The sequence below is a fragment of the Ipomoea triloba genome, chromosome 2 (assembly GCF_003576645.1).
Source record: "Ipomoea triloba cultivar NCNSP0323 chromosome 2, ASM357664v1".
Classification (NCBI taxonomy): Eukaryota; Viridiplantae; Streptophyta; class Magnoliopsida; order Solanales; family Convolvulaceae; genus Ipomoea; species Ipomoea triloba.
The window spans coordinates 236,684-257,112 of record NC_044917.1 but is presented as its reverse complement, the minus strand read 5'-3'; the positions used below and the strand labels follow the sequence as shown (position 1 = coordinate 257,112).

The 20,429-nt window shown below is 34.0% G+C and overlaps 2 protein-coding genes across 3 annotated transcripts; one reads left to right on the top strand and one right to left on the bottom strand.

The window, feature by feature from the left end:
• Positions 1-9,932: 9,932 nt before the first annotated feature.
• Positions 9,933-11,105, top strand: LOC116010012. The gene has a single exon (XM_031249266.1). It carries the CDS (start codon positions 9,933-9,935, stop codon positions 11,103-11,105), a length of 1,173 nt encoding a protein of 390 aa, XP_031105126.1.
• Positions 11,106-15,082: 3,977 nt separating this feature from the next.
• Positions 15,083-18,622, bottom strand: LOC116006929 (cytochrome P450 81Q32-like). 2 transcript variants are annotated; one of them, XM_031247454.1, is made up of 3 exons: positions 17,987-18,622; positions 17,480-17,899; positions 15,083-16,038 (listed from the first exon to the last, which is right to left on the bottom strand). In XM_031247454.1, the coding sequence occupies exons 1-3, from the start codon at positions 18,491-18,493 to the stop codon at positions 15,406-15,408; spliced, it is 1,560 nt and encodes a 519-aa protein (XP_031103314.1). In that variant the 5' UTR covers positions 18,494-18,622; the 3' UTR covers positions 15,083-15,405. The 2 variants fall into 2 exon arrangements, with proteins under 2 accessions (XP_031103314.1, XP_031103323.1); XM_031247463.1 differs by having other exon boundaries at positions 17,480-17,896.
• Positions 18,623-20,429: the final 1,807 nt, after the last annotated feature.

Genomic DNA, 20,429 nt, shown 5'->3' with positions numbered 1-20,429 from the left:
TTTCACGGCATTAGGGGGAGATATACCCAAATTGAAATGCCGAGAAAACCATGAAATGGAATGATCTTCATTATAATCCACGTACTAATAAAATTGAACTAGAAGTTTAGAAGATACTCCCTATGTCCCATTTTATCTGTCCTACTTACTATTCATTGGTCAAAACAACTCTTTCTTCTTTGTTTGTTTTCTTTAGTATTTTTTACTTATTTTTAAATTTGATTTTTTGTGTTTAATAGTACTTTTAGTGTAGTTTCTAAATATATAAATTTTGTATATTAATACAAAAATTAATATTATGAAAAATTGGATTAAAAATAACTTCAGTCAAGCCTCGTTAACCGAACCCGACACATAAAATGGGACGGAGGGAGTAATTTATTTTGCAATATTAGCAAATAATCTGCCAAATATATATACCGATAATGTATATATACATTGATCATGTTGATCAGAAAAGAGTGACAAGGTCCCATATATAATCCGCAAATTGGACCAAATAATATATATCTCGATACTCCTTAGCTTGACGCTAGTAGTGTAAGGAGATCTATCGTTGTAAGAGATATAAAACATAATACTAGATCTAGTAAAGAAGCATTGTCACTCTTGTCCTAAAAAGAATTATGTCCTGAAGACCAACCAGAAGACGAAAACCCTAGTAAGGTGCACCAAACAAACATAATACTAGGGATACGGAACAATCAGATCTTATACTGGGAAATGTTAATGATCTGATTAAAAATTGTCATGATTTTGGGAGAAAATTTTAAAACTGTCGACAACACACGCCTATATAATTGCTCATTTAATAAACTGGATCCAGGTGAGATGCCAGAAGCATCCTCATTATTTAATATTCAAAGGAGCAATTAAGGCAGAGCTCGACTCGCTAAAACAGATTCTCTTGACAATACATACACCATTGAATAATAACCCTGTTGGTTACAAATGGATGTTTGTACGAAAGAGAAATGAAAACAATAAGGTGATATAATAGCGAGTGTTTGTAGCATATGGGTTAACGCAGAAATCTTTGATTAATTTTAATCAAATCTCCCATATACGATGACATTAAGTTCCGCTATACAAGATAATTGGCAGTACAAACTTAGATATGCAGCTAATAAACGTCATGACCATATGACAATAAGGTCTTTGGACAATATGATCTTTATATGACCTTAGCACAGATCATAATTAACTGAGTAATTCTCCTTTTTTAAGAAGGAATTATGTGTCATTATGAATTCGTTAAAGGATTACGAATGGAGTTATTACCCTCATTTAGAAGGGATAATATGTACCATAAGTGTTCTTTATTGAATTGTAAATGAGCATAGAATTACTAATTTGATCCTCGATGGATTTATAATTCTCAAAATAATATTACAACATATTTGTTGTTGAACTACAAAGGCTTTACTTAATAGTAAAGCAATTAACTAAGTAATTTTCTCCTGAAGCAGGAAAATGTAAAAATCAAGATAATACCGTTAGTACCTATTGAGAGGCTACTAATCATTATCTCAACATATGTTGTGTTATAAACATCATAAAGAGTTTAATGGTATTAGCTCTAAAAATGAAATGAAAGGACTTGGTAAACCAAGTATCACCTCGACCTGCAAATCGAGTATTTCCTTGAAAAGAATTTATACACCAATTTTTAGAAAGATGTCTTCAACGCATTTCATATAGATAAGTATGATTGACTTATCATACTAACGGTTATATCTCTTGAAGAAGATAAGGAACCGTTTAGACCCAAAAATGATATTGAGGACACTTTAGGACCTGAAGTCCATTTCTTCATTATTATTGGAATACTACAGAAGAACCAGAAGTTCTATGATCATATTTTGATTGACATTGTCCTTACAATGAAATCAACTATAGTTTCTAATGCCCTAATTATCCTCTAGTATCTCCAATTTAAAATTTGTGGGACAAACCAATGTGTGTTTTTCTCATAGACCACTTGGTAATGATTGCCTTTGATCTCCATTCCAAGTTAGTTATGTGTGTACGTTCTATCTCCACTGACTTATGGGAGAATTATAAAAGTGTGTTTTTAAGTAGGTATAGTTAAGGAATATTGATTATATTCAACCTACATAGGCTCCAGAAGAGTCACGAGATCATTTTTTTAAAATGTTAACTTATAGTGACAATCTTGAAGATTGTCATATCATCTCCTCTACGTTCCTTTTGAAACAGTTATTCTATTTTAAACAATGTAGAAATCGAAGATTATTATCTTCAGGGGGAGATGTGGACTACATTTACTTAAATCAACCCTGAAGATTGGGTGGGTCCTAAAAGAACCAACAATTATACACTTTTGCAATCTATATACCATGTACTCTTTTCCTCACTAGATTTTTCCCATTGGATTTTTCTAGTGTGGTTTTTAACGAGGCATGAGTATAATATAATAAACGGGGAGAAAGTTGCAAAATAAGACGAACCTCGAAATCCTGAAGATTATGCCCTGAAGGCTTATGATTGCACTCTTTTTCCCTGGCTTATGATTGTACTCTTTTTCCCTTAACTAAGTTTTTCCCACCGGGTTTTCTTAGTGTAAGGTTTTTAACGAGGCAATCAGAAAGGCTGTTGTCTTCAGGGGGAGCAACAACATACACAGAGATTATTGGTCCAAAAGACCACCAACTCTTGCAAATCCTGAAGATTAAACGCAACAAGTTATGGTTGTACTCTTTTCCCTTAACTAAGTTTTTTCCCACTAGGTTTTCTTAGTGTAAGGTTTTAATGAGGCAACTAGGACTATATATGAGTTTATAAATATCATGTACTCTTTTCTTCAACTAAGTTTTTCCCATGTGGTTTTCTTAGTGAAGTTTTTAACGAGGCATGAAAGTATTTGAATATACCATTCATATACCTTGTACTCTTTTTCTTATCTAGGTTTTTCCCACAGGGTTTTCCTAGCGAGCTTTTAATGAGGCAAGATCATGGACAAATAATATCCAAGGGGGAGTGTTATAAGTATATATTAATATGGACATTATATTGTAACGGACGTAACGGTCCAGTAATTAAGTATGTCATTATTGTATGTATTCATTGTTGTACTGTATATATATAAGCTCTCATATGTTGTAATAGAGGTCTAATGATCAGATGAATAAGAATATTCTCCCATTCTTCTTGTCTCAATTCTCTTTTGTTGTTATAGTAGCTTATACATTTCCTGCAAATTTACCATCCACCGGTTAAGAGCTAAAGGCCAACAGGCACAACAAATCTTTTCCAACAATAACATTGGTAAAAGTAATATTAGATTCCCATAATAAATCAATTTTTTTTACTAATGTCGTGTCATTATTTGCATTGAATTTGTTTCATATTTGGTTATTATTATATGTGAAATATTTGTTAACTTGTAGTGGAGTAAATTAATTCTTGAATAATCAATAAATATAAAAATGTTTCCTTTTTTAATTTTTTAAATAATTATGTGTCACATAATAAGTATTATATATGCCGTAATTCTAGTATGAAAAAGTGGTACTATAAATTCTAACCAATATTAAATAGCACTTTACAAAAAGTGGTACTATACATTCTAACCAATATTAAATAGCACTTTACAACATTATGTTAAATTTTAAACATTAATACTATACGTGCATGTCCTATTTTGACATATGTGTCTTAGTGGTGATGGAGTGACGTGTGATAGGATATCTTCAATTCTTCACACAATATATCATTTCAATGAGTGGACCATAAGGGAATTGAATAGTAGAAGGTTAAGCATAAAAGTGTATTGTGTTTGAAAGTTAGTTCAAATGAAGAGATGAGAATCATGTGAGAATAGAAAACACAATTAAGGAAATGAACAATCAAACAAACAATTGGAAATGGAGGGACTTTGATTATTTAACCTGTTATGGTGTTTTATATGATAAAGACCACGTAATACCTCAACAAGGGGACTAGAGAGACGCTACTAGATGCCAACGCCAATCTTCTTTGCATACAATCAAAAAAACTTCAATTAGAAGCGATTTTCATCTCAATCACCTTAAGATCATCCATGCAAATTGAGAAAATGAGGTGCACCACTAAGTCATCAATTTATGACTTATCATATTTAAAATAGAGTTTAGTTGATTTTATTACTTTTAGATCTTGCAAAACATACCGAGAAAATATGAGAAATAATGTCAAAGATAAGATGGAGAATGAGATGAATTTCTATCTATCTGCACATTTAGATGGATTTACCCCTAATCATATTATAGTTATTCAACCGACAACATTAAATAATGTTATTAATTATGATATGACTTTCAAATATATATGCAAAACTTCTATATATATGCTACTGGAAATGATAAAGACTAATAGACAATAGATCGAGAGTATATATATATATATATAATAATTACCCGTTTGAAATGTAGAAAATAACAAGTACAGAAATTGGACATTATTTTGGTGTGAAAAATGAAAAGCAAAAGGACTTACCAAGTAAAAGTCATTGAATTGCCAGGCACTAATTGGTCAAACACGTGCAGGGAGTTATTATTTATTAACAACTATATTTTTGCCTTATTATGAGCGAGATTGAGACTCTGTCTCCTAATTAATGTTGGACGGCAAGAATCTTATCTGGTTGAAAAATATGTTGTAGCCAATACAATTTATTAACCAATCAAAAGTTAAACATGTTATGTATATATGGCAGCATGGGTTCAATTCAAGGACATGCAAGCTAAGAATGATAAGGAAGTGGTGGAAAAGCTTGGCTTGGCAGTGAAGTGTACGTCCTCCATCAATAATATAATATAATACTATATTGAAAAATACTTACCTAGCGAATTAAACTAATCTTCTAATTGCCAAGAACCTTGTAATCCAGTGGCATCAAATCTTTCCTTTTATATGGGAGGTGGTGGGTTCGAACTTCAGTGGAAGCAATACTAACTCTTGTGCTTCAATAGGCTGAGATAATAGAGTTAGTAGTATTAAAAAAAAAAAACTAATCTTCTAATTAAGGGCCAACCAAATTAAAGCAGTGTGCATGCTGTGATTTGTCTCCTTAGTTGGGAACATTTTGACCAAATGGCTCGTCGAATGATATGCTGGAAGCCTGGAACTATGTAATATTTTGGAGTACGTATATATATGTAAGTTTTTTGTTCCTAATTAATATATACAATATATTTTATGGAGTGTAATTAATTGAATTTGATTGAATTAGTTCAATAAGTTGGTTTGATAAACCAATCATTTGTTAAAACTATTCAAACTTAAAAGGTCAAGTCTGTTAAGCAGATAATAATATCATTAATAATATATGAGGTCATGCTCAAAATCTCTTAATTTATGATTACCTATGTAAGGCTTAATTAATATTCCAAGTAGTATAAATATGAGTTTTTGCATAAAATTTATGTATGCTATATTGAAGTTCGACTTATATTGTTATTATGTTATTTTGTAACTAATGAACATTTAAGAATAATATTATTAATAGACCAAGTATGATTAAATAATAATAATAATATCATCATCATCATCCATTATGGCATCTTATTTACTAAAATAATATTTCAAAATTGATTAAACCCGTCAAGAGGAATATGTAAAACTAGTAAAAGTCATGGACAATGACTAGATAGTCGTTATGTATCCCTCAAGTCTACTAAATAATTAATGTCTAGTTTGGATGGGTGGGAAGTGAAGGAAACATGAATGAGAGAGGAAATAAAATTTATAGTTGGATAGTACAAAATCAATAAAAGTGAGAGGAAAGAAATTAAAGAGAGAATATGTGTGTGTGTGTGTGTATATATACATACCAACAAAAAAAAAAGAATAAAAAATTAAGGTCATGGGGTGTATTTTTTTTATCAATTGGGAGGGGGGACCCTAAGGGTTAGCGGTACTGATTGCTTTCCCTCGCTTTACGAACACTAATGGCTCGCACCAAATCGATAAGAGAGCATCTTTACCACCTAAATGGTAAGTCTCTTGATACTTCCAGTCAGATACCTAGTAAGCTCTAAGATTGACAAGAACATTAGTCACTTTGTTTTGTTCCGGGAAAACTTCACAAATTGAGATCAGATCTTCCCATCCCTATCCATCCACCTAGCCGCATCCACAATATAATCCCATATGGGTCCTCTCAATCATATCAGTTTTCTCCCGGATCCACTTGATCACATTCCTAGCATTGGATTTGGTCTCAATATCATGGATGCATTATTTCTCCCACGCCCACTCAAAGGGTCATGATGTATTTATGTGTTAAGAACTAAATAATTTTTTTTTATCTCAATAATTTTTGTATATTTTGTGATAAAAAATATTGTATTAATGAGAGATTATTATAATCTTCTCTTTCCACGTGATATCCATACCAAAATGACAATATCTATCTAGTGATCAATCCCAACAAAATAGAAGCCTTTGCAGGTCCCAACATATATCTTGGTTGTTCATGCATGCATGAATCAAAAGATATGTGATGATAATAAGTGAATATTATTGGATTTCATCATTTGTCTTCAATAATCTTATGGAGTATTATTATTGATTCATGCATGCTCTACATACATATATGTAGGAATGTAGTAGATTGCTTTTATATATATAAATTAAATATATTTTGATTGAATATATATCCCCATACATGATTGCTTTTATTTGATTTATTTATTTACTGAACATTATGAGAGATGACAAATCATTTTCAAAAAACTATATAGTATGTTATAGTCAATGGTATGCATTTCGACATACTAATTGGATGAATATATAAAACAATTTCCCGTATTGTCACTACACATGTACTCATCCATACACAGTGAAAGCTAAGTATGCTGACATTTATTTAAAAATAAAAAATAAAAATTGCGAAAAAGCTTTGGTCATCTTCCCTTCATGATGACTTTCACCCATCATGGAATTTTCCTAGCAATTTTCACTTTCTCAACACGTACAATTTCTTTCAATTTTATGGGAAATCAATATTAGTTACCGTATATATGCGTGTACTTAATTATTACGGAGTAGTTTTTAATCACGTATGTGACAAGTATGTATGTACTACAGTGATTTATATTCACAAGATTATGAAACTAATTGATGATACTAGGTCATAGGTTGAAATATGACTGTGGGTTCATTGGGTAGTGAATAATGAGCTAACTCACTAATTAATTAATTAGAAAATAAATTTCTTTATGACCATATTGTGGGGTTGTTTCATATTCAAGACCTTTAGCCGAAAGGTGCAGTAGTTAATTTATTTCTACTTTGATAGCTAGATTATATAGCCATGGCTACTGGGGAATGGACAGCTAGCTGGTTTCTATTTTTATTTTATTTTATCTTTTGGATAATTTATCACTACATACTTATTAGATTATAGTCAGCTGGTTTTTTTTTTAATAAATTGTTTGATATTATTATTACTTTATGCAACTTTAGTATGAATTCTTTTTATGCTAATAATATATTCTAGTATTGATGACGTCCATACGAATTTTCTAGGAAATTGCTAAGAAAATTATAACAACTTCATGTATTCTGGCCTGGTCCACTTTTGATGATTCTGTGCTTTTTAATCTTAGTATATATAATTTTCAAGTTTTGACATTGAATAACATATTAGAGCGATCTGAAAATCAGGGTGAATTTGTTAATTTTCGTAAAGATTTTCTAGAAAGTTCAAAAGATGATTCTGTAATATATATAAAAAATGTTGTCACATTTTTAAAACTGAAATATTTAATTATGAATTTACATGGCATTAAATATTATGTAAAATTATGAAAAGCAGAACGCAACACGTATAAATTATGGTCAAGAATAATTAAGTTTGGGTTACGTTACATTGTTACAAAAGCAATGCATTGATGCTGACGTTAGTCCTAATAATCAAAACTATTGATCAAACCTATGATTGATCTATTCTTATTTTCTTCCTTGTTTGGTTAACACCTAACCTATGATTGAACAATACTTCCTACTTCCTATGCTATGAATTATAGCACCATTCTTTCTTCATTGATTATCCATCTTTCTTTCTTTCTTTTTTTCTTTTTTTTTTCTTTTTTTTTAAATAAAGCAATCAAATCCACGACTTAACCAAAGCATAGTCATTTACAGGCTCGTCACCATTCATTTGATTCATGATTGATCTAGTTTAAACATGAATATATATATAATAGTTTTTACTTTAAAAACAAAAAATTGAAAAATTATTGGAATAAATTGAGAAGGAAATTAAAGGTTGAGGATTCTCAAATCAGTGCTTCCTACTTGACAAGGTAAAAAATCATGAAAAATGAAGAATGGATTGTGCCACTACAGGCCATATTGACTGATGACTTTGCCGAGTTAGTTGCATAATTGAGAAAATAAAGAATGACCAGCAAGATATTAATTTGTTTGACTGAAAATTAATTAACTTAATAAAATAAGTTAATTAAGTTGGCATAAAGTGCACTTCAATTAAGTGCCCTTTTTCAAATTAATAAATTAAAAAATTCTTGATGTAACCTTTTTAGTTTTCTTAGATATTGCATTGATTTTTCAAACTTAAGGAAGATCAAGAAAGGTACTGAATGTTATGAAATTATACAATTAATTAAAGAGATGATGAAGGGAAGGTAAAATATTTGAAACTTGTATCTGATTAGGTATTTCTTCCTTATCTTCCCAATTGACAAGCACATAAATTAGTAAAAATTGACTCCCATCCAAACACTCATCTTCAACTTGTAGCTTCCTATATTCATCTAAAACTAAGGTCGTCTTAAAAAATCATAACAAGTTGTCACCCTTTTGCAATTTTGAATACAACTTTATATATATGTGTATCTTAGCAAAGATTGATTAATGGTACAATAATATAGTTTAGTTGACTTATTCTTCATTAATGTTGTGTCTGGAAACTCAAAAAATAATCTATGGAAATCATTTTTAGGACTTTTCAAAAAAAAAAATCATTTTTAGGGTTTCCAGTGTTTGGATGAATTATTGGAAAATCTAGTCAACGGAAAACATTTTTGGTTGACTGAGAAAAATCTAGTCATTTTGGCGGAAAATGACTTTGAGCAAAATTTGACGGAAGTCATTTCCCCCCACACTCAGAATAGTGTTTACTGGTTCTCGTCGGAAATCAATTTTTTTAAAAAAAAAATTAATAAATAAAATTATATTTAATATTATTATAAATATTTTTATATTATAAATAAAATAATTAAAATGTTTAATTATACAATAATTCTAGCTAATCATTTTTCAGAAAATGAACCAAATATACCAAGACTATTTTCTGTTGTGCAGCTAAAACACTAGGAAAGGAAAATATTTTGTGGAAAATGACTCATTTAAAAAAAAAAACATGAAAGGAAAATATTTTGTGGAAAATGACTCATTTAAAAAAAAAACATTTTCAGAAATCATTTTCATGCTTTCTAAACAGACCCTAAAATTAATCATGATTATTCATTCTTAGACTAATATGATTAATTGGTCGAGTTTAACAATCCTTTGATGAGTAAGGATTCATGAATATTAAACACTTAAAAATGTTGGTAAAGTGCTAATTATCTAATTTATCCGGCATGCCTTATATAAAGGCTTTAATTAAGGAGCTGAGGCTCATGAGCTCCTATGTGGGTCAACATACAACATAAGTGTTGATAGCATGCATTGTCCCTCAATCCCTCTTCAATTCCATGCATAAATATATGTATGTAGTGGCTAGCTAACTAGCTACTATACCTGTAAAGAATCCCAAATCTATCATTGCATGAATTCGATCATGTAATCACTAGCAGAAGTGTATACAGTATAGTATGTCTTTGCTTTTAGCCTCAAAATTAAAGGTGTTTTCTTTCACTTAGCGAAAAAGCAAAGCTAGCCATCCATCCAGCATTTTCATGGCTGCCCTTTTAGTACAAAGAGTCTGGAAAAAGAAAGGCATGCTCCAAACCACAATCCTCGCCATGGAGCTCCTCCTACTATCCACTGGCTTTTTCTCTGCTCTTTTCAAGTTGAAACAAGCAGCTATAAACCCCTCTTGTTGCTTACTTGAATTTTTCCTCTCCCTTCTCCGGCAACTTGGGATGTCTTACAGGGTTGTTTTCTCGTCTCCTCTTATTATCCTCTTCATCATCCACTCTATCATTGTCGTCCTCATCTTAGTTTCCTCGAGGCTCCATCTCCCGAAACTAGCCCTCGAATTCGAGTACTACGATGTTTTTGTTGGGAATTTAATGGAGGAGCTCGAGGATTCATTCAACGTAAGTACAGAAAGATGGGAAGGGGAAATAGTAGCAGAGGATGATGCTTCTCGGAGTGAGAAAGAATCAGAGGAAACGGCGTCGTCATCATCAAATATTGCTACTAATTTCTTGGAAAATATTAATGTTGGTTTTGATCAAGCTGAAGTTGTGGTCTTAGAAAGTGATGTTATTGAAGATGATGATGGGGAGGTATCTTTGAAAGATGTCCATGTTGATTGCTTTCGGACACTTTCAGGTACATGGAGAGTGGCGGCTAGTACGGTTGATGAGACGCCGCCGCCGCCTCCGCATTTGCAGAACATATCCAAATCCGACGAAAATGAAAGGCCCGAAGAGGACAACTTGATGTTTTCCGATGAAAACCAAAGAGCCGAAGCTGCTGAGGAGGAGGAGGACACAATGGAGGCTACCTGGAATGCAATTAGCCAAGGACGAGACTGCAGGGAGAAAAACATTAATAATGATATGAAACTAAAGAAGAGCGAAACGTGGTTGGGTGTTGCGAGGCAGCCGGAGCCTCAGTCAGCTGCAGCGATGAACATGAATGGCAGGTCGGATGAAGAGTCGTCGCTTGAAGCGACATGGAAGGAGCTAAGGAAAAGCGTGACGTTCAACGATGCGGTGTCGGCGTGCCGGCGAGGTGGGCTGGCTAGGGACCTCATGACAACGTCGGATGAGATGAAGAAGCGGTTTGATGATTTCATCAACAACTTCAACAATGAATTGAGGTTGCAGAGACAGGAATCCGAGCAGCGTTTCTTGGCGGCAATCACCCGTGGTGGCCTCCCCGGCCTGGCCTCTAATTAAATTAAATTACTCTCATCTCCGCAGTGTAAATTAGTTTCAGATATATAGACGAAGCTCTGTATAGTAAAAAGGTTGAATTCTATATATTGCACGCTGTAGTTTTTTTTTTTTTTCTTGAATTTTCACTACAACACTTACCGTAGATCATCTGAAACTATTATATATGCTCTCTCTCTCTCTCTGTAATTTTTTTTTTAAATTACCTTGAGAGAACATACATCAGACATATCATGATCAGAAGTGGGGTTTGAGGAGAGAGCTGAGGATATTATGTCTTTTCCCCTTTCTTGTAAATTACTACATGCATATAAATAAATATATATATATATATATATATATATATATATATATATATATATATATATATATATATATATCTTCCACTTTTCTTGCCCATTCTTTAGCTTTTATATATTGCTGGCGGCAGGCATCATTAATTCATTCTTACCCACAAAACAAATCTGGGTTTTACGGCCTCGAGTTACGTTCTTTAATAATATGTTGGGTGCCGTAGAAATATAATAGACAAGATTATTAGATTAAACTCATTAAGGTGTTTTGGATCGATCTTCCGGCAGGCCGGAAATTAATTAAATCAGTACGTTACGATAAACAAAGAGGCCCGGCCAGCAACATATATTAGCTGTGTATATATAGCTAGTATTGATTGTAGTTATATACTTATATGATGCCGGATAAACCAACCAAAGTTGAGCTGTCTCCCTCAATAATTTTAATTAAACTAAATAAATTCATCTGCCCAAATCATTAAACAGTCTAGAAATATTTGAAGTTTTAAAATTGAACACCTTTCTTACTTTCCATAATTCTATCATATCCCTTTCTTCTTTATTTTATTTTATATATGCACTTCTTATTTGGAATAACTTCACTAACTTGGACCCCTGAAATTTATGATAGATGTTTCAAATATTATATTACAGCCAATTGGACATGGCATGATTCTTTTACCTAAAAATGGCGAAATTAATTTTGTCAATATTTTCTTAGTTGAGCCCGATACATGATTTTGATATCAACATGTATTTTGCTAGGAATCCTCCTTTATTTAGCTTTGTGTTGGGGAAAAGGCATGCCATGTTGTGATAATGAAGGGTCACTTTCTACCCTACAAACACAAACACAACATCATGGTCCATAGCACATGTTTTCTCAGTAAAAGGTATGAGCTTTTGCTGCTCATCTCACTTTTTAGATCTTGACCTACTCCTTGTATAGACACTGTACTGTCCCTTGAACAAATTAAACTAATTAATTAACTGCATAATTGGCCTTTACAGCATCATTTACATTCGCTTTAGGATGCACCAAATTCCTATATGGGCATGGTTGGGGTGATACTAGCTAGTGATCGGGCGGTCGGCTTAGAAGTGGTAGTCGGTCCACAGTCGAAGAACTGATCGGACTATTGGCCCTCGACTACGATAGTTTATGGAAGATATTATTAGAAACTTCAAGGGACTATAAATGAAGAATAGGGGTGGCGAGATATGGAGATTTTACTAAAAGAATTTTAAAAACTTGTTACTTAGTCTAGATTGCTTTCCTATTCATATTTTAGGAAGTTTCTAGTTCATTTTTAATTTGGTAGGCTTGGCTTTAAGGATTCATTTTCCTTTTTGTACAAGTAATCCTCATGTATATATAAATATCCTAGCTTCCTGCTGGTGTAAAACAGATCCAATTTATCTTGAAATTAAACTTAGGACAATTTATGTTGTACTATTGTTCTAAGTCTCTCTTTGGATTCTCTTAATTAACCTCTAGGCCCTTTACTTCAATTCATTTCTTATGGGTTATGTGGCCGTGGAGTACCCGATAAAACCAACATTATTTTACTTATTTAGTATAGATTATATTCCCATGTGCTCCATCAATCTGCATTTTATGTCATTATCTTACAATGGGCAACCATTTTTGTTTAACATGGTGGTCCATGCACCATTGAACGTGAACTCATCAAANTTTTTTTTTTTTTCTTGAATTTTCACTACAACACTTACCGTAGATCATCTGAAACTATTATATATGCTCTCTCTCTCTCTCTGTAATTTTTTTTTTAAATTACCTTGAGAGAACATACATCAGACATATCATGATCAGAAGTGGGGTTTGAGGAGAGAGCTGAGGATATTATGTCTTTTCCCCTTTCTTGTAAATTACTACATGCATATAAATAAATATATATATATATATATATATATATATATATATATATATATATATATATATATATATATATCTTCCACTTTTCTTGCCCATTCTTTAGCTTTTATATATTGCTGGCGGCAGGCATCATTAATTCATTCTTACCCACAAAACAAATCTGGGTTTTACGGCCTCGAGTTACGTTCTTTAATAATATGTTGGGTGCCGTAGAAATATAATAGACAAGATTATTAGATTAAACTCATTAAGGTGTTTTGGATCGATCTTCCGGCAGGCCGGAAATTAATTAAATCAGTACGTTACGATAAACAAAGAGGCCCGGCCAGCAACATATATTAGCTGTGTATATATAGCTAGTATTGATTGTAGTTATATACTTATATGATGCCGGATAAACCAACCAAAGTTGAGCTGTCTCCCTCAATAATTTTAATTAAACTAAATAAATTCATCTGCCCAAATCATTAAACAGTCTAGAAATATTTGAAGTTTTAAAATTGAACACCTTTCTTACTTTCCATAATTCTATCATATCCCTTTCTTCTTTATTTTATTTTATATATGCACTTCTTATTTGGAATAACTTCACTAACTTGGACCCCTGAAATTTATGATAGATGTTTCAAATATTATATTACAGCCAATTGGACATGGCATGATTCTTTTACCTAAAAATGGCGAAATTAATTTTGTCAATATTTTCTTAGTTGAGCCCGATACATGATTTTGATATCAACATGTATTTTGCTAGGAATCCTCCTTTATTTAGCTTTGTGTTGGGGAAAAGGCATGCCATGTTGTGATAATGAAGGGTCACTTTCTACCCTACAAACACAAACACAACATCATGGTCCATAGCACATGTTTTCTCAGTAAAAGGTATGAGCTTTTGCTGCTCATCTCACTTTTTAGATCTTGACCTACTCCTTGTATAGACACTGTACTGTCCCTTGAACAAATTAAACTAATTAATTAACTGCATAATTGGCCTTTACAGCATCATTTACATTCGCTTTAGGATGCACCAAATTCCTATATGGGCATGGTTGGGGTGATACTAGCTAGTGATCGGGCGGTCGGCTTAGAAGTGGTAGTCGGTCCACAGTCGAAGAACTGATCGGACTATTGGCCCTCGACTACGATAGTTTATGGAAGATATTATTAGAAACTTCAAGGGACTATAAATGAAGAATAGGGGTGGCGAGATATGGAGATTTTACTAAAAGAATTTTAAAAACTTGTTACTTAGTCTAGATTGCTTTCCTATTCATATTTTAGGAAGTTTCTAGTTCATTTTTAATTTGGTAGGCTTGGCTTTAAGGATTCATTTTCCTTTTTGTACAAGTAATCCTCATGTATATATAAATATCCTAGCTTCCTGCTGGTGTAAAACAGATCCAATTTATCTTGAAATTAAACTTAGGACAATTTATGTTGTACTATTGTTCTAAGTCTCTCTTTGGATTCTCTTAATTAACCTCTAGGCCCTTTACTTCAATTCATTTCTTATGGGTTATGTGGCCGTGGAGTACCCGATAAAACCAACATTATTTTACTTATTTAGTATAGATTATATTCCCATGTGCTCCATCAATCTGCATTTTATGTCATTATCTTACAATGGGCAACCATTTTTGTTTAACATGGTGGTCCATGCACCATTGAACGTGAACTCATCAAATACATCAAGAATCTTAAAATTTTCAAATAAATGAAAAAATGGGTGATTAATTGACTTTGATTAGCATGACATATATGGAGAAAAAGATGGAATGTGAATATCATGGTTCATCAAGTATATCACATACTTAGCTTCTATTAGTTTGAACAGGTAGGATGTTGATCTACCATTGCTACACTTTAACAATTTCTATATAAGTGTGCGGATAGATTTGATTGTGAGTAAAATACATGCAATTGGACCAATATTTTAGATTTAGATCTAATAATATATATGTAAAGGCCAGGCCAGGGTAAAGTAGGCATACATCCAGCACATTGATCAACCTAACTAGTCGATCATCGATAGATACGAAGGATGTTGGATGCAGGGTTTAAAATGAAATTAAACATAATGTACGTATATATATAATAATGAGGTGAGGTAGGTTTAAGAAAGAAGGTGATGAGTAATGGGACGAGGACAGCACTTAACCCTTAGAGGATGAGTCATTGCAGAGATTGTGAATCCGCCGGTGCCTTCACTCTCCGCCGTGGTGGTCTTGTCTCCACCCGGCCTTTCCCAGTCAAAACACTGCAGCAAAGACGCCACGGCCAACTCCAGCACGCGGATAGCCAAGTTCTCGCCGGGACACTTGCGTCTTCCGGAGCCGAAGGGCATAAATCTGCACCCATTCATTTTTTTCCCACCGTCGAAGCCTTGAAACCTCTCGGGGTTAAACACTTCGGGGTCCTCCCAGACCGTAGGGTCGTGATGTATCCCCCAAGCGTTGACCACCAGAATGGTCCCCCGCGGAATGCGAAACCCTGCGACGGTGCAGTCCTGGGAGGAGAAATGCGGGACGAGCAGCGGGGCGGCGGGATGCATCCTTAAAGTCTCGTTGACGATGCAGCGGATGTAGGGCAGTCCCGGCAAGTCAGATTCGTCGACAAGACGGTTGTGGCCGACGTGTTTGTCTATGTCGGCCTGCGCTTTCTTCCACACGTGGGGATTGTCGAGCATATATGAGAATGCCCACTCCAGTGTTACTGCTGAAGTATCAGATCCTGCTTGGAGTAACACCTGCATGCCGCAGATTAGATTAGATACATCATACATACCAAGTCCAACCAAATTATATTCGATCATTAATTAAACTTTAATGGACTGCAATTAAAATGCTGACAAAAATAATAATTTTATTAAAAAAAATTGAAAAGTCAAAATTAAAGCCATTCACTTCCTTTATTTAAATCAAATCAGATGAGAACACATACATACAGAATGAAATTAAGAAAGACCAGCCTGCAGGCCGGCCTGCCGGCCATATTATTCGATCTCTTTAATTTAATTATTCAGTACGTACGTGTTTTAATTTTCTCAGTAATGTTAGTTGGATCCAATTAAAAGTCAGAAGTCAGTTCCCTTAGCTTAGCTGTAAATAAATGGATGGATGAGATGAGAACACGAAAATCCGGGACGGCCGGCCAAAGACATTATTATTATTTTTTTTTTTTTGTATATATTGATCTGAGTGAAGCATGAGATGATACATCCTAAACTCATGATCGATCGATCGATCGAGGTCGCAAAGCTGAAGGAGGTACGGATAGCCGCCGAGTGCAGCTTAATTAGCTTGTCGCAATCAGTAGGCCAGCTGGCCATCGCTCTCCAAATCCTCGCTCAACTCAAAATCTCGTCGCAATCGACATCGACATCGCCATCGCCTGGTCCTAGCTAGCTAGCTACAACGTAACGTAACAGACCTCACCGCTAGGATTAGCTTCAAAACCTAATCTTTTACCCAACTTCTGTGGACAACGTTAATAAGGGATTTTGCTTGCTAGTATATAAACACAGCACCCAACAATCTGGACGCCGTCCGCCGCGGACCACTATCAAATTAAACTAACGTCGCCATCACCCCCCGGTCCCCTAGCTTAGCTTGCTCCATGAACCACCGTGCCAATTAAGAGATAATCCGTCGGCCGTAAAACAATGTGAACAACATGAGCAATTGGAAAAAGCTAAGAAAAGAAAAATATTAATAAAACTAGACTTAAAGAAATCTTTCTAAACTAATTTAGATTTATTTTTAGTTTATTTCCTAATCAAGTTGTAGGATCCCTTCCTTAAAATAGAAAAAGGAAATTCCGCCCAAGATTTGACAAAAATCTTATGGTATCCTTCCTCATAATGTTTCAGCGTTGTGGCTTGCCCCTCTTTTGTTGAGTATCGACAGACCGACGGGTGAGCTTGGTTGGATGCCCTACTCGAGTATCCACTACATTATGTTTTTAACTACTTAGGTTAATCCAGTAATGAATTTAAAAATTAAAAAAGATAAAAAGAAAAAGACGTTATACCTTATATTATCATGTGAAGTGATGTAAGGTTTTGTTTAAAAATTGAGGTTAATTAAAAAGGCATTAGTTTTAAAAGTATAGTATAAAGATGGGCGGGTCGGAGGCGATTGAATATAATAATAATAATAATAATAATAATAATAATAATATAATGTTACCAGCAAAAGATCTCTGATGGTCTGATCAGTGTAGAATTGGGGTTCCTCGGCCTGCAATTCCAGTAGAACATCCAAAACGGTCTTGGTGGCGGTCAGCTTTGGTGGAGCACCGCCGGAACACGCGTTCGTCATCTCTCGCTGCTCATCTATGACATTTTGCATGAACTTATCTCTCTTCTCAAATATCCTCATCAGTGCTTCCTCGATATGTCCGAACCCAAACCATCGCATGAAAGGCAGGAAGTCTAACACGTTAGCTTTGGGGATCACCCTTATCTGATCCTTGGATATTTCTTGGAACAACTTTGCTGCTTCCGAGTTTTCCACGTTCTCTCCGTAATACTTTCTTCCAAATATCATTCGTGACATCACGTTGAAGGTGAAGTCATGCAACAACGGCTTTAGCTCCACCTCCTGCTGCTGCTCCAATTCAATTCAATTCCATCGTTAATTAGTTCAAAATCTGATTAATTAAATTAATTAATTAATAACCTAGCTAGTAGCTACCTTGTGATCATGACGAAAGATACTGCAAATCAACGCCTTCACCTCCTCCCCGCGGATTTCGGCTAACTGGTAGATACGGTGGGATGACAGCAGTTCCAGGGTGGAGATTCGACGGAGATTCCTCCACCGTTCTCCGTACGAGGAGTTAGGAAGGCTGGTATAGTTATACCCCAAATACTTCCCCACCAGAAGTCTAGGCCGGTTGGCGAACACGACGTCGTTCTTGGTGAAGCATTCTTCTGCTGCGGACGGGGACGATACCAAGAGGACGGGGCGCGACCCGAACCGGAGAAACAGCACCCGCCCGTACTTCTTGCCCACGTCATACAGCGACTTGTGGAAGGGCTGCTGTTTTCGGAGCAGAAGGTAGAGGTGCCCCACCACGGGAAGCGGAAGCGCCGGAAAAGGGGTAGGGGGGAGATTTCTCAGCCTTTCAACTAAAAACCGCCCGATAACATGGACCATTACCAATATTATAGGAACACAGAGGTATCCAAGGTTGTCCATGGATGCGCTGCGCTGGAGGAGATCAGATCACAACGTTACGACGTTGAATATAATGTTATGTTGCTGTCTTTCTCAATTACCATTTACCTACTTGTTCCTCACCTCCGTCCTCAGTCCTCACCTCCTCTCGCTTATTTAATTCATTAAAAAACAATGAAATATTATACTACACATTTAATTTATTAAGGAAGGCGATTATACTTTACTTGATTACGTGTAATTCTACGTCTCCTCTCATTCTCCTACTCCCCAGGCCCATTTCTTTTTTCTTTTCTTTTCATCTAATAAAATATGAACACTTACGGGGTCTTTGGTTGGAGGGAGGGATGAATAATGTGGGAATAGAGTGGAATTTAAATTCTAGTGTTTGGTTTACCGGTATCTAATTACTAGGAATTTTCAATTCCAATATTTGATATATATGATAATTGAAAGGGAATAAGTAGTATAAAGTCCAAAATACACGTTATTATTATTATTGTTGTTGTGGTTGTTATCTATACACCATTCGCTACTGCATAGAATTGCTGTAGAAAGTTTTCAAATATGTTATACCTATAAAGAAATTGCTGTAGAAAGTTTTCAAATATGTTATACCTATAAAGAATTCAAATTTTGATATTGAAATCACACGGACAAAATTTAAATTTTGCTTTTGAAAATTTATGTAACATGGTATAACTAAACCTAGAATTACATAATGAAAGCAATAAAATAGATAATGGAGTTTTGAGAAAACATATTTTATTGAGGTTGACATACTGATTGACGTTTTGTGTTGAGAGTAGAAGAAGAAGGCACGATATAATCGAAAGAGAGAGATCAAACATCAATTTTAGGTTTAAAAGAATGTAATTTTGTCTCATAGTTATTCTTTTTTCTTTCTAAAATTCATAGAATTGAAATACCAAGGGGACATGAGATTATAATTCCATAAAAAATGAGGGAATTTCAATTCTGCAAAATTGCAACGCCCAGTTAGGGGAGTAAAAGTTGGAAGTATATTTTCTTTAGTATTTTTAATTGATTAAGCCGGCCTATCACGATATTAATTTATTTAATTTCAGTTCATTATTCAATAATTTTGACTATTTTTCCTCAAAATTGCTTTGTTTTGTCTTTTCAAAGTTTTCCATGTGAGGTGAGCGTAGTAGGTGCGTGGAATCAATAAATAAAGGAGCATTGTTTAATCCAATTATTAATAATGAAAATTAAATAACGGAACGATGTAAATATGCTTACGTCGAAGAAAAACATAAAGATAACATTTAGTATACGTACTTTTAAAGAGTATTACTTTTGTGATGTCTTAATTTTATCGAATTAAAAATAAATAATCAGTGCAGGCTGCAGCGGAGCAGTTGAGGACCGAACTGCTGTATTGGTACTTAGGTTATTCTTAACCCAGAAATTTCTCTCACTTTCTAAAATAGGTCTCACTTCCCCATCATCAAATTTACAAATTCTTCACTATTTGTTCTACATCCCTGCAATATTCTCTCACTTTCAAAAGTGGTACCACATTTATATTATATAATAAATATAATAACCAAATAATATAATAAATAACTAATAAGAAATAAAAAAGTAAAAAAAAAAGTACATAAAGCTGCCGTGCAACGCCTTTTATCAGAATTGGGCATGCTTTTTCTTATTCTCTCTCCTATTTCTATTTTAGCAATTCTCTCACCACTTGCAAATACACATGGCATTAAATAATAATAAAAAACTTGCCACCTAGATTAGAAAGGGAAGGAATTGGCTGGGATAAGGTTAGCCTTAGTCAAAGGAAAGCTATGAGGTTTAATGGGTTAATTCTATGAAAAGTCCAAGTTTCACACTTCACCGTAATTAATGTTTCTCACAACATTTATTTGGTATTACACTTATTTTTTAAGTCTTTGGTTGAATGAAATCTTATGTAGACCACATTAAA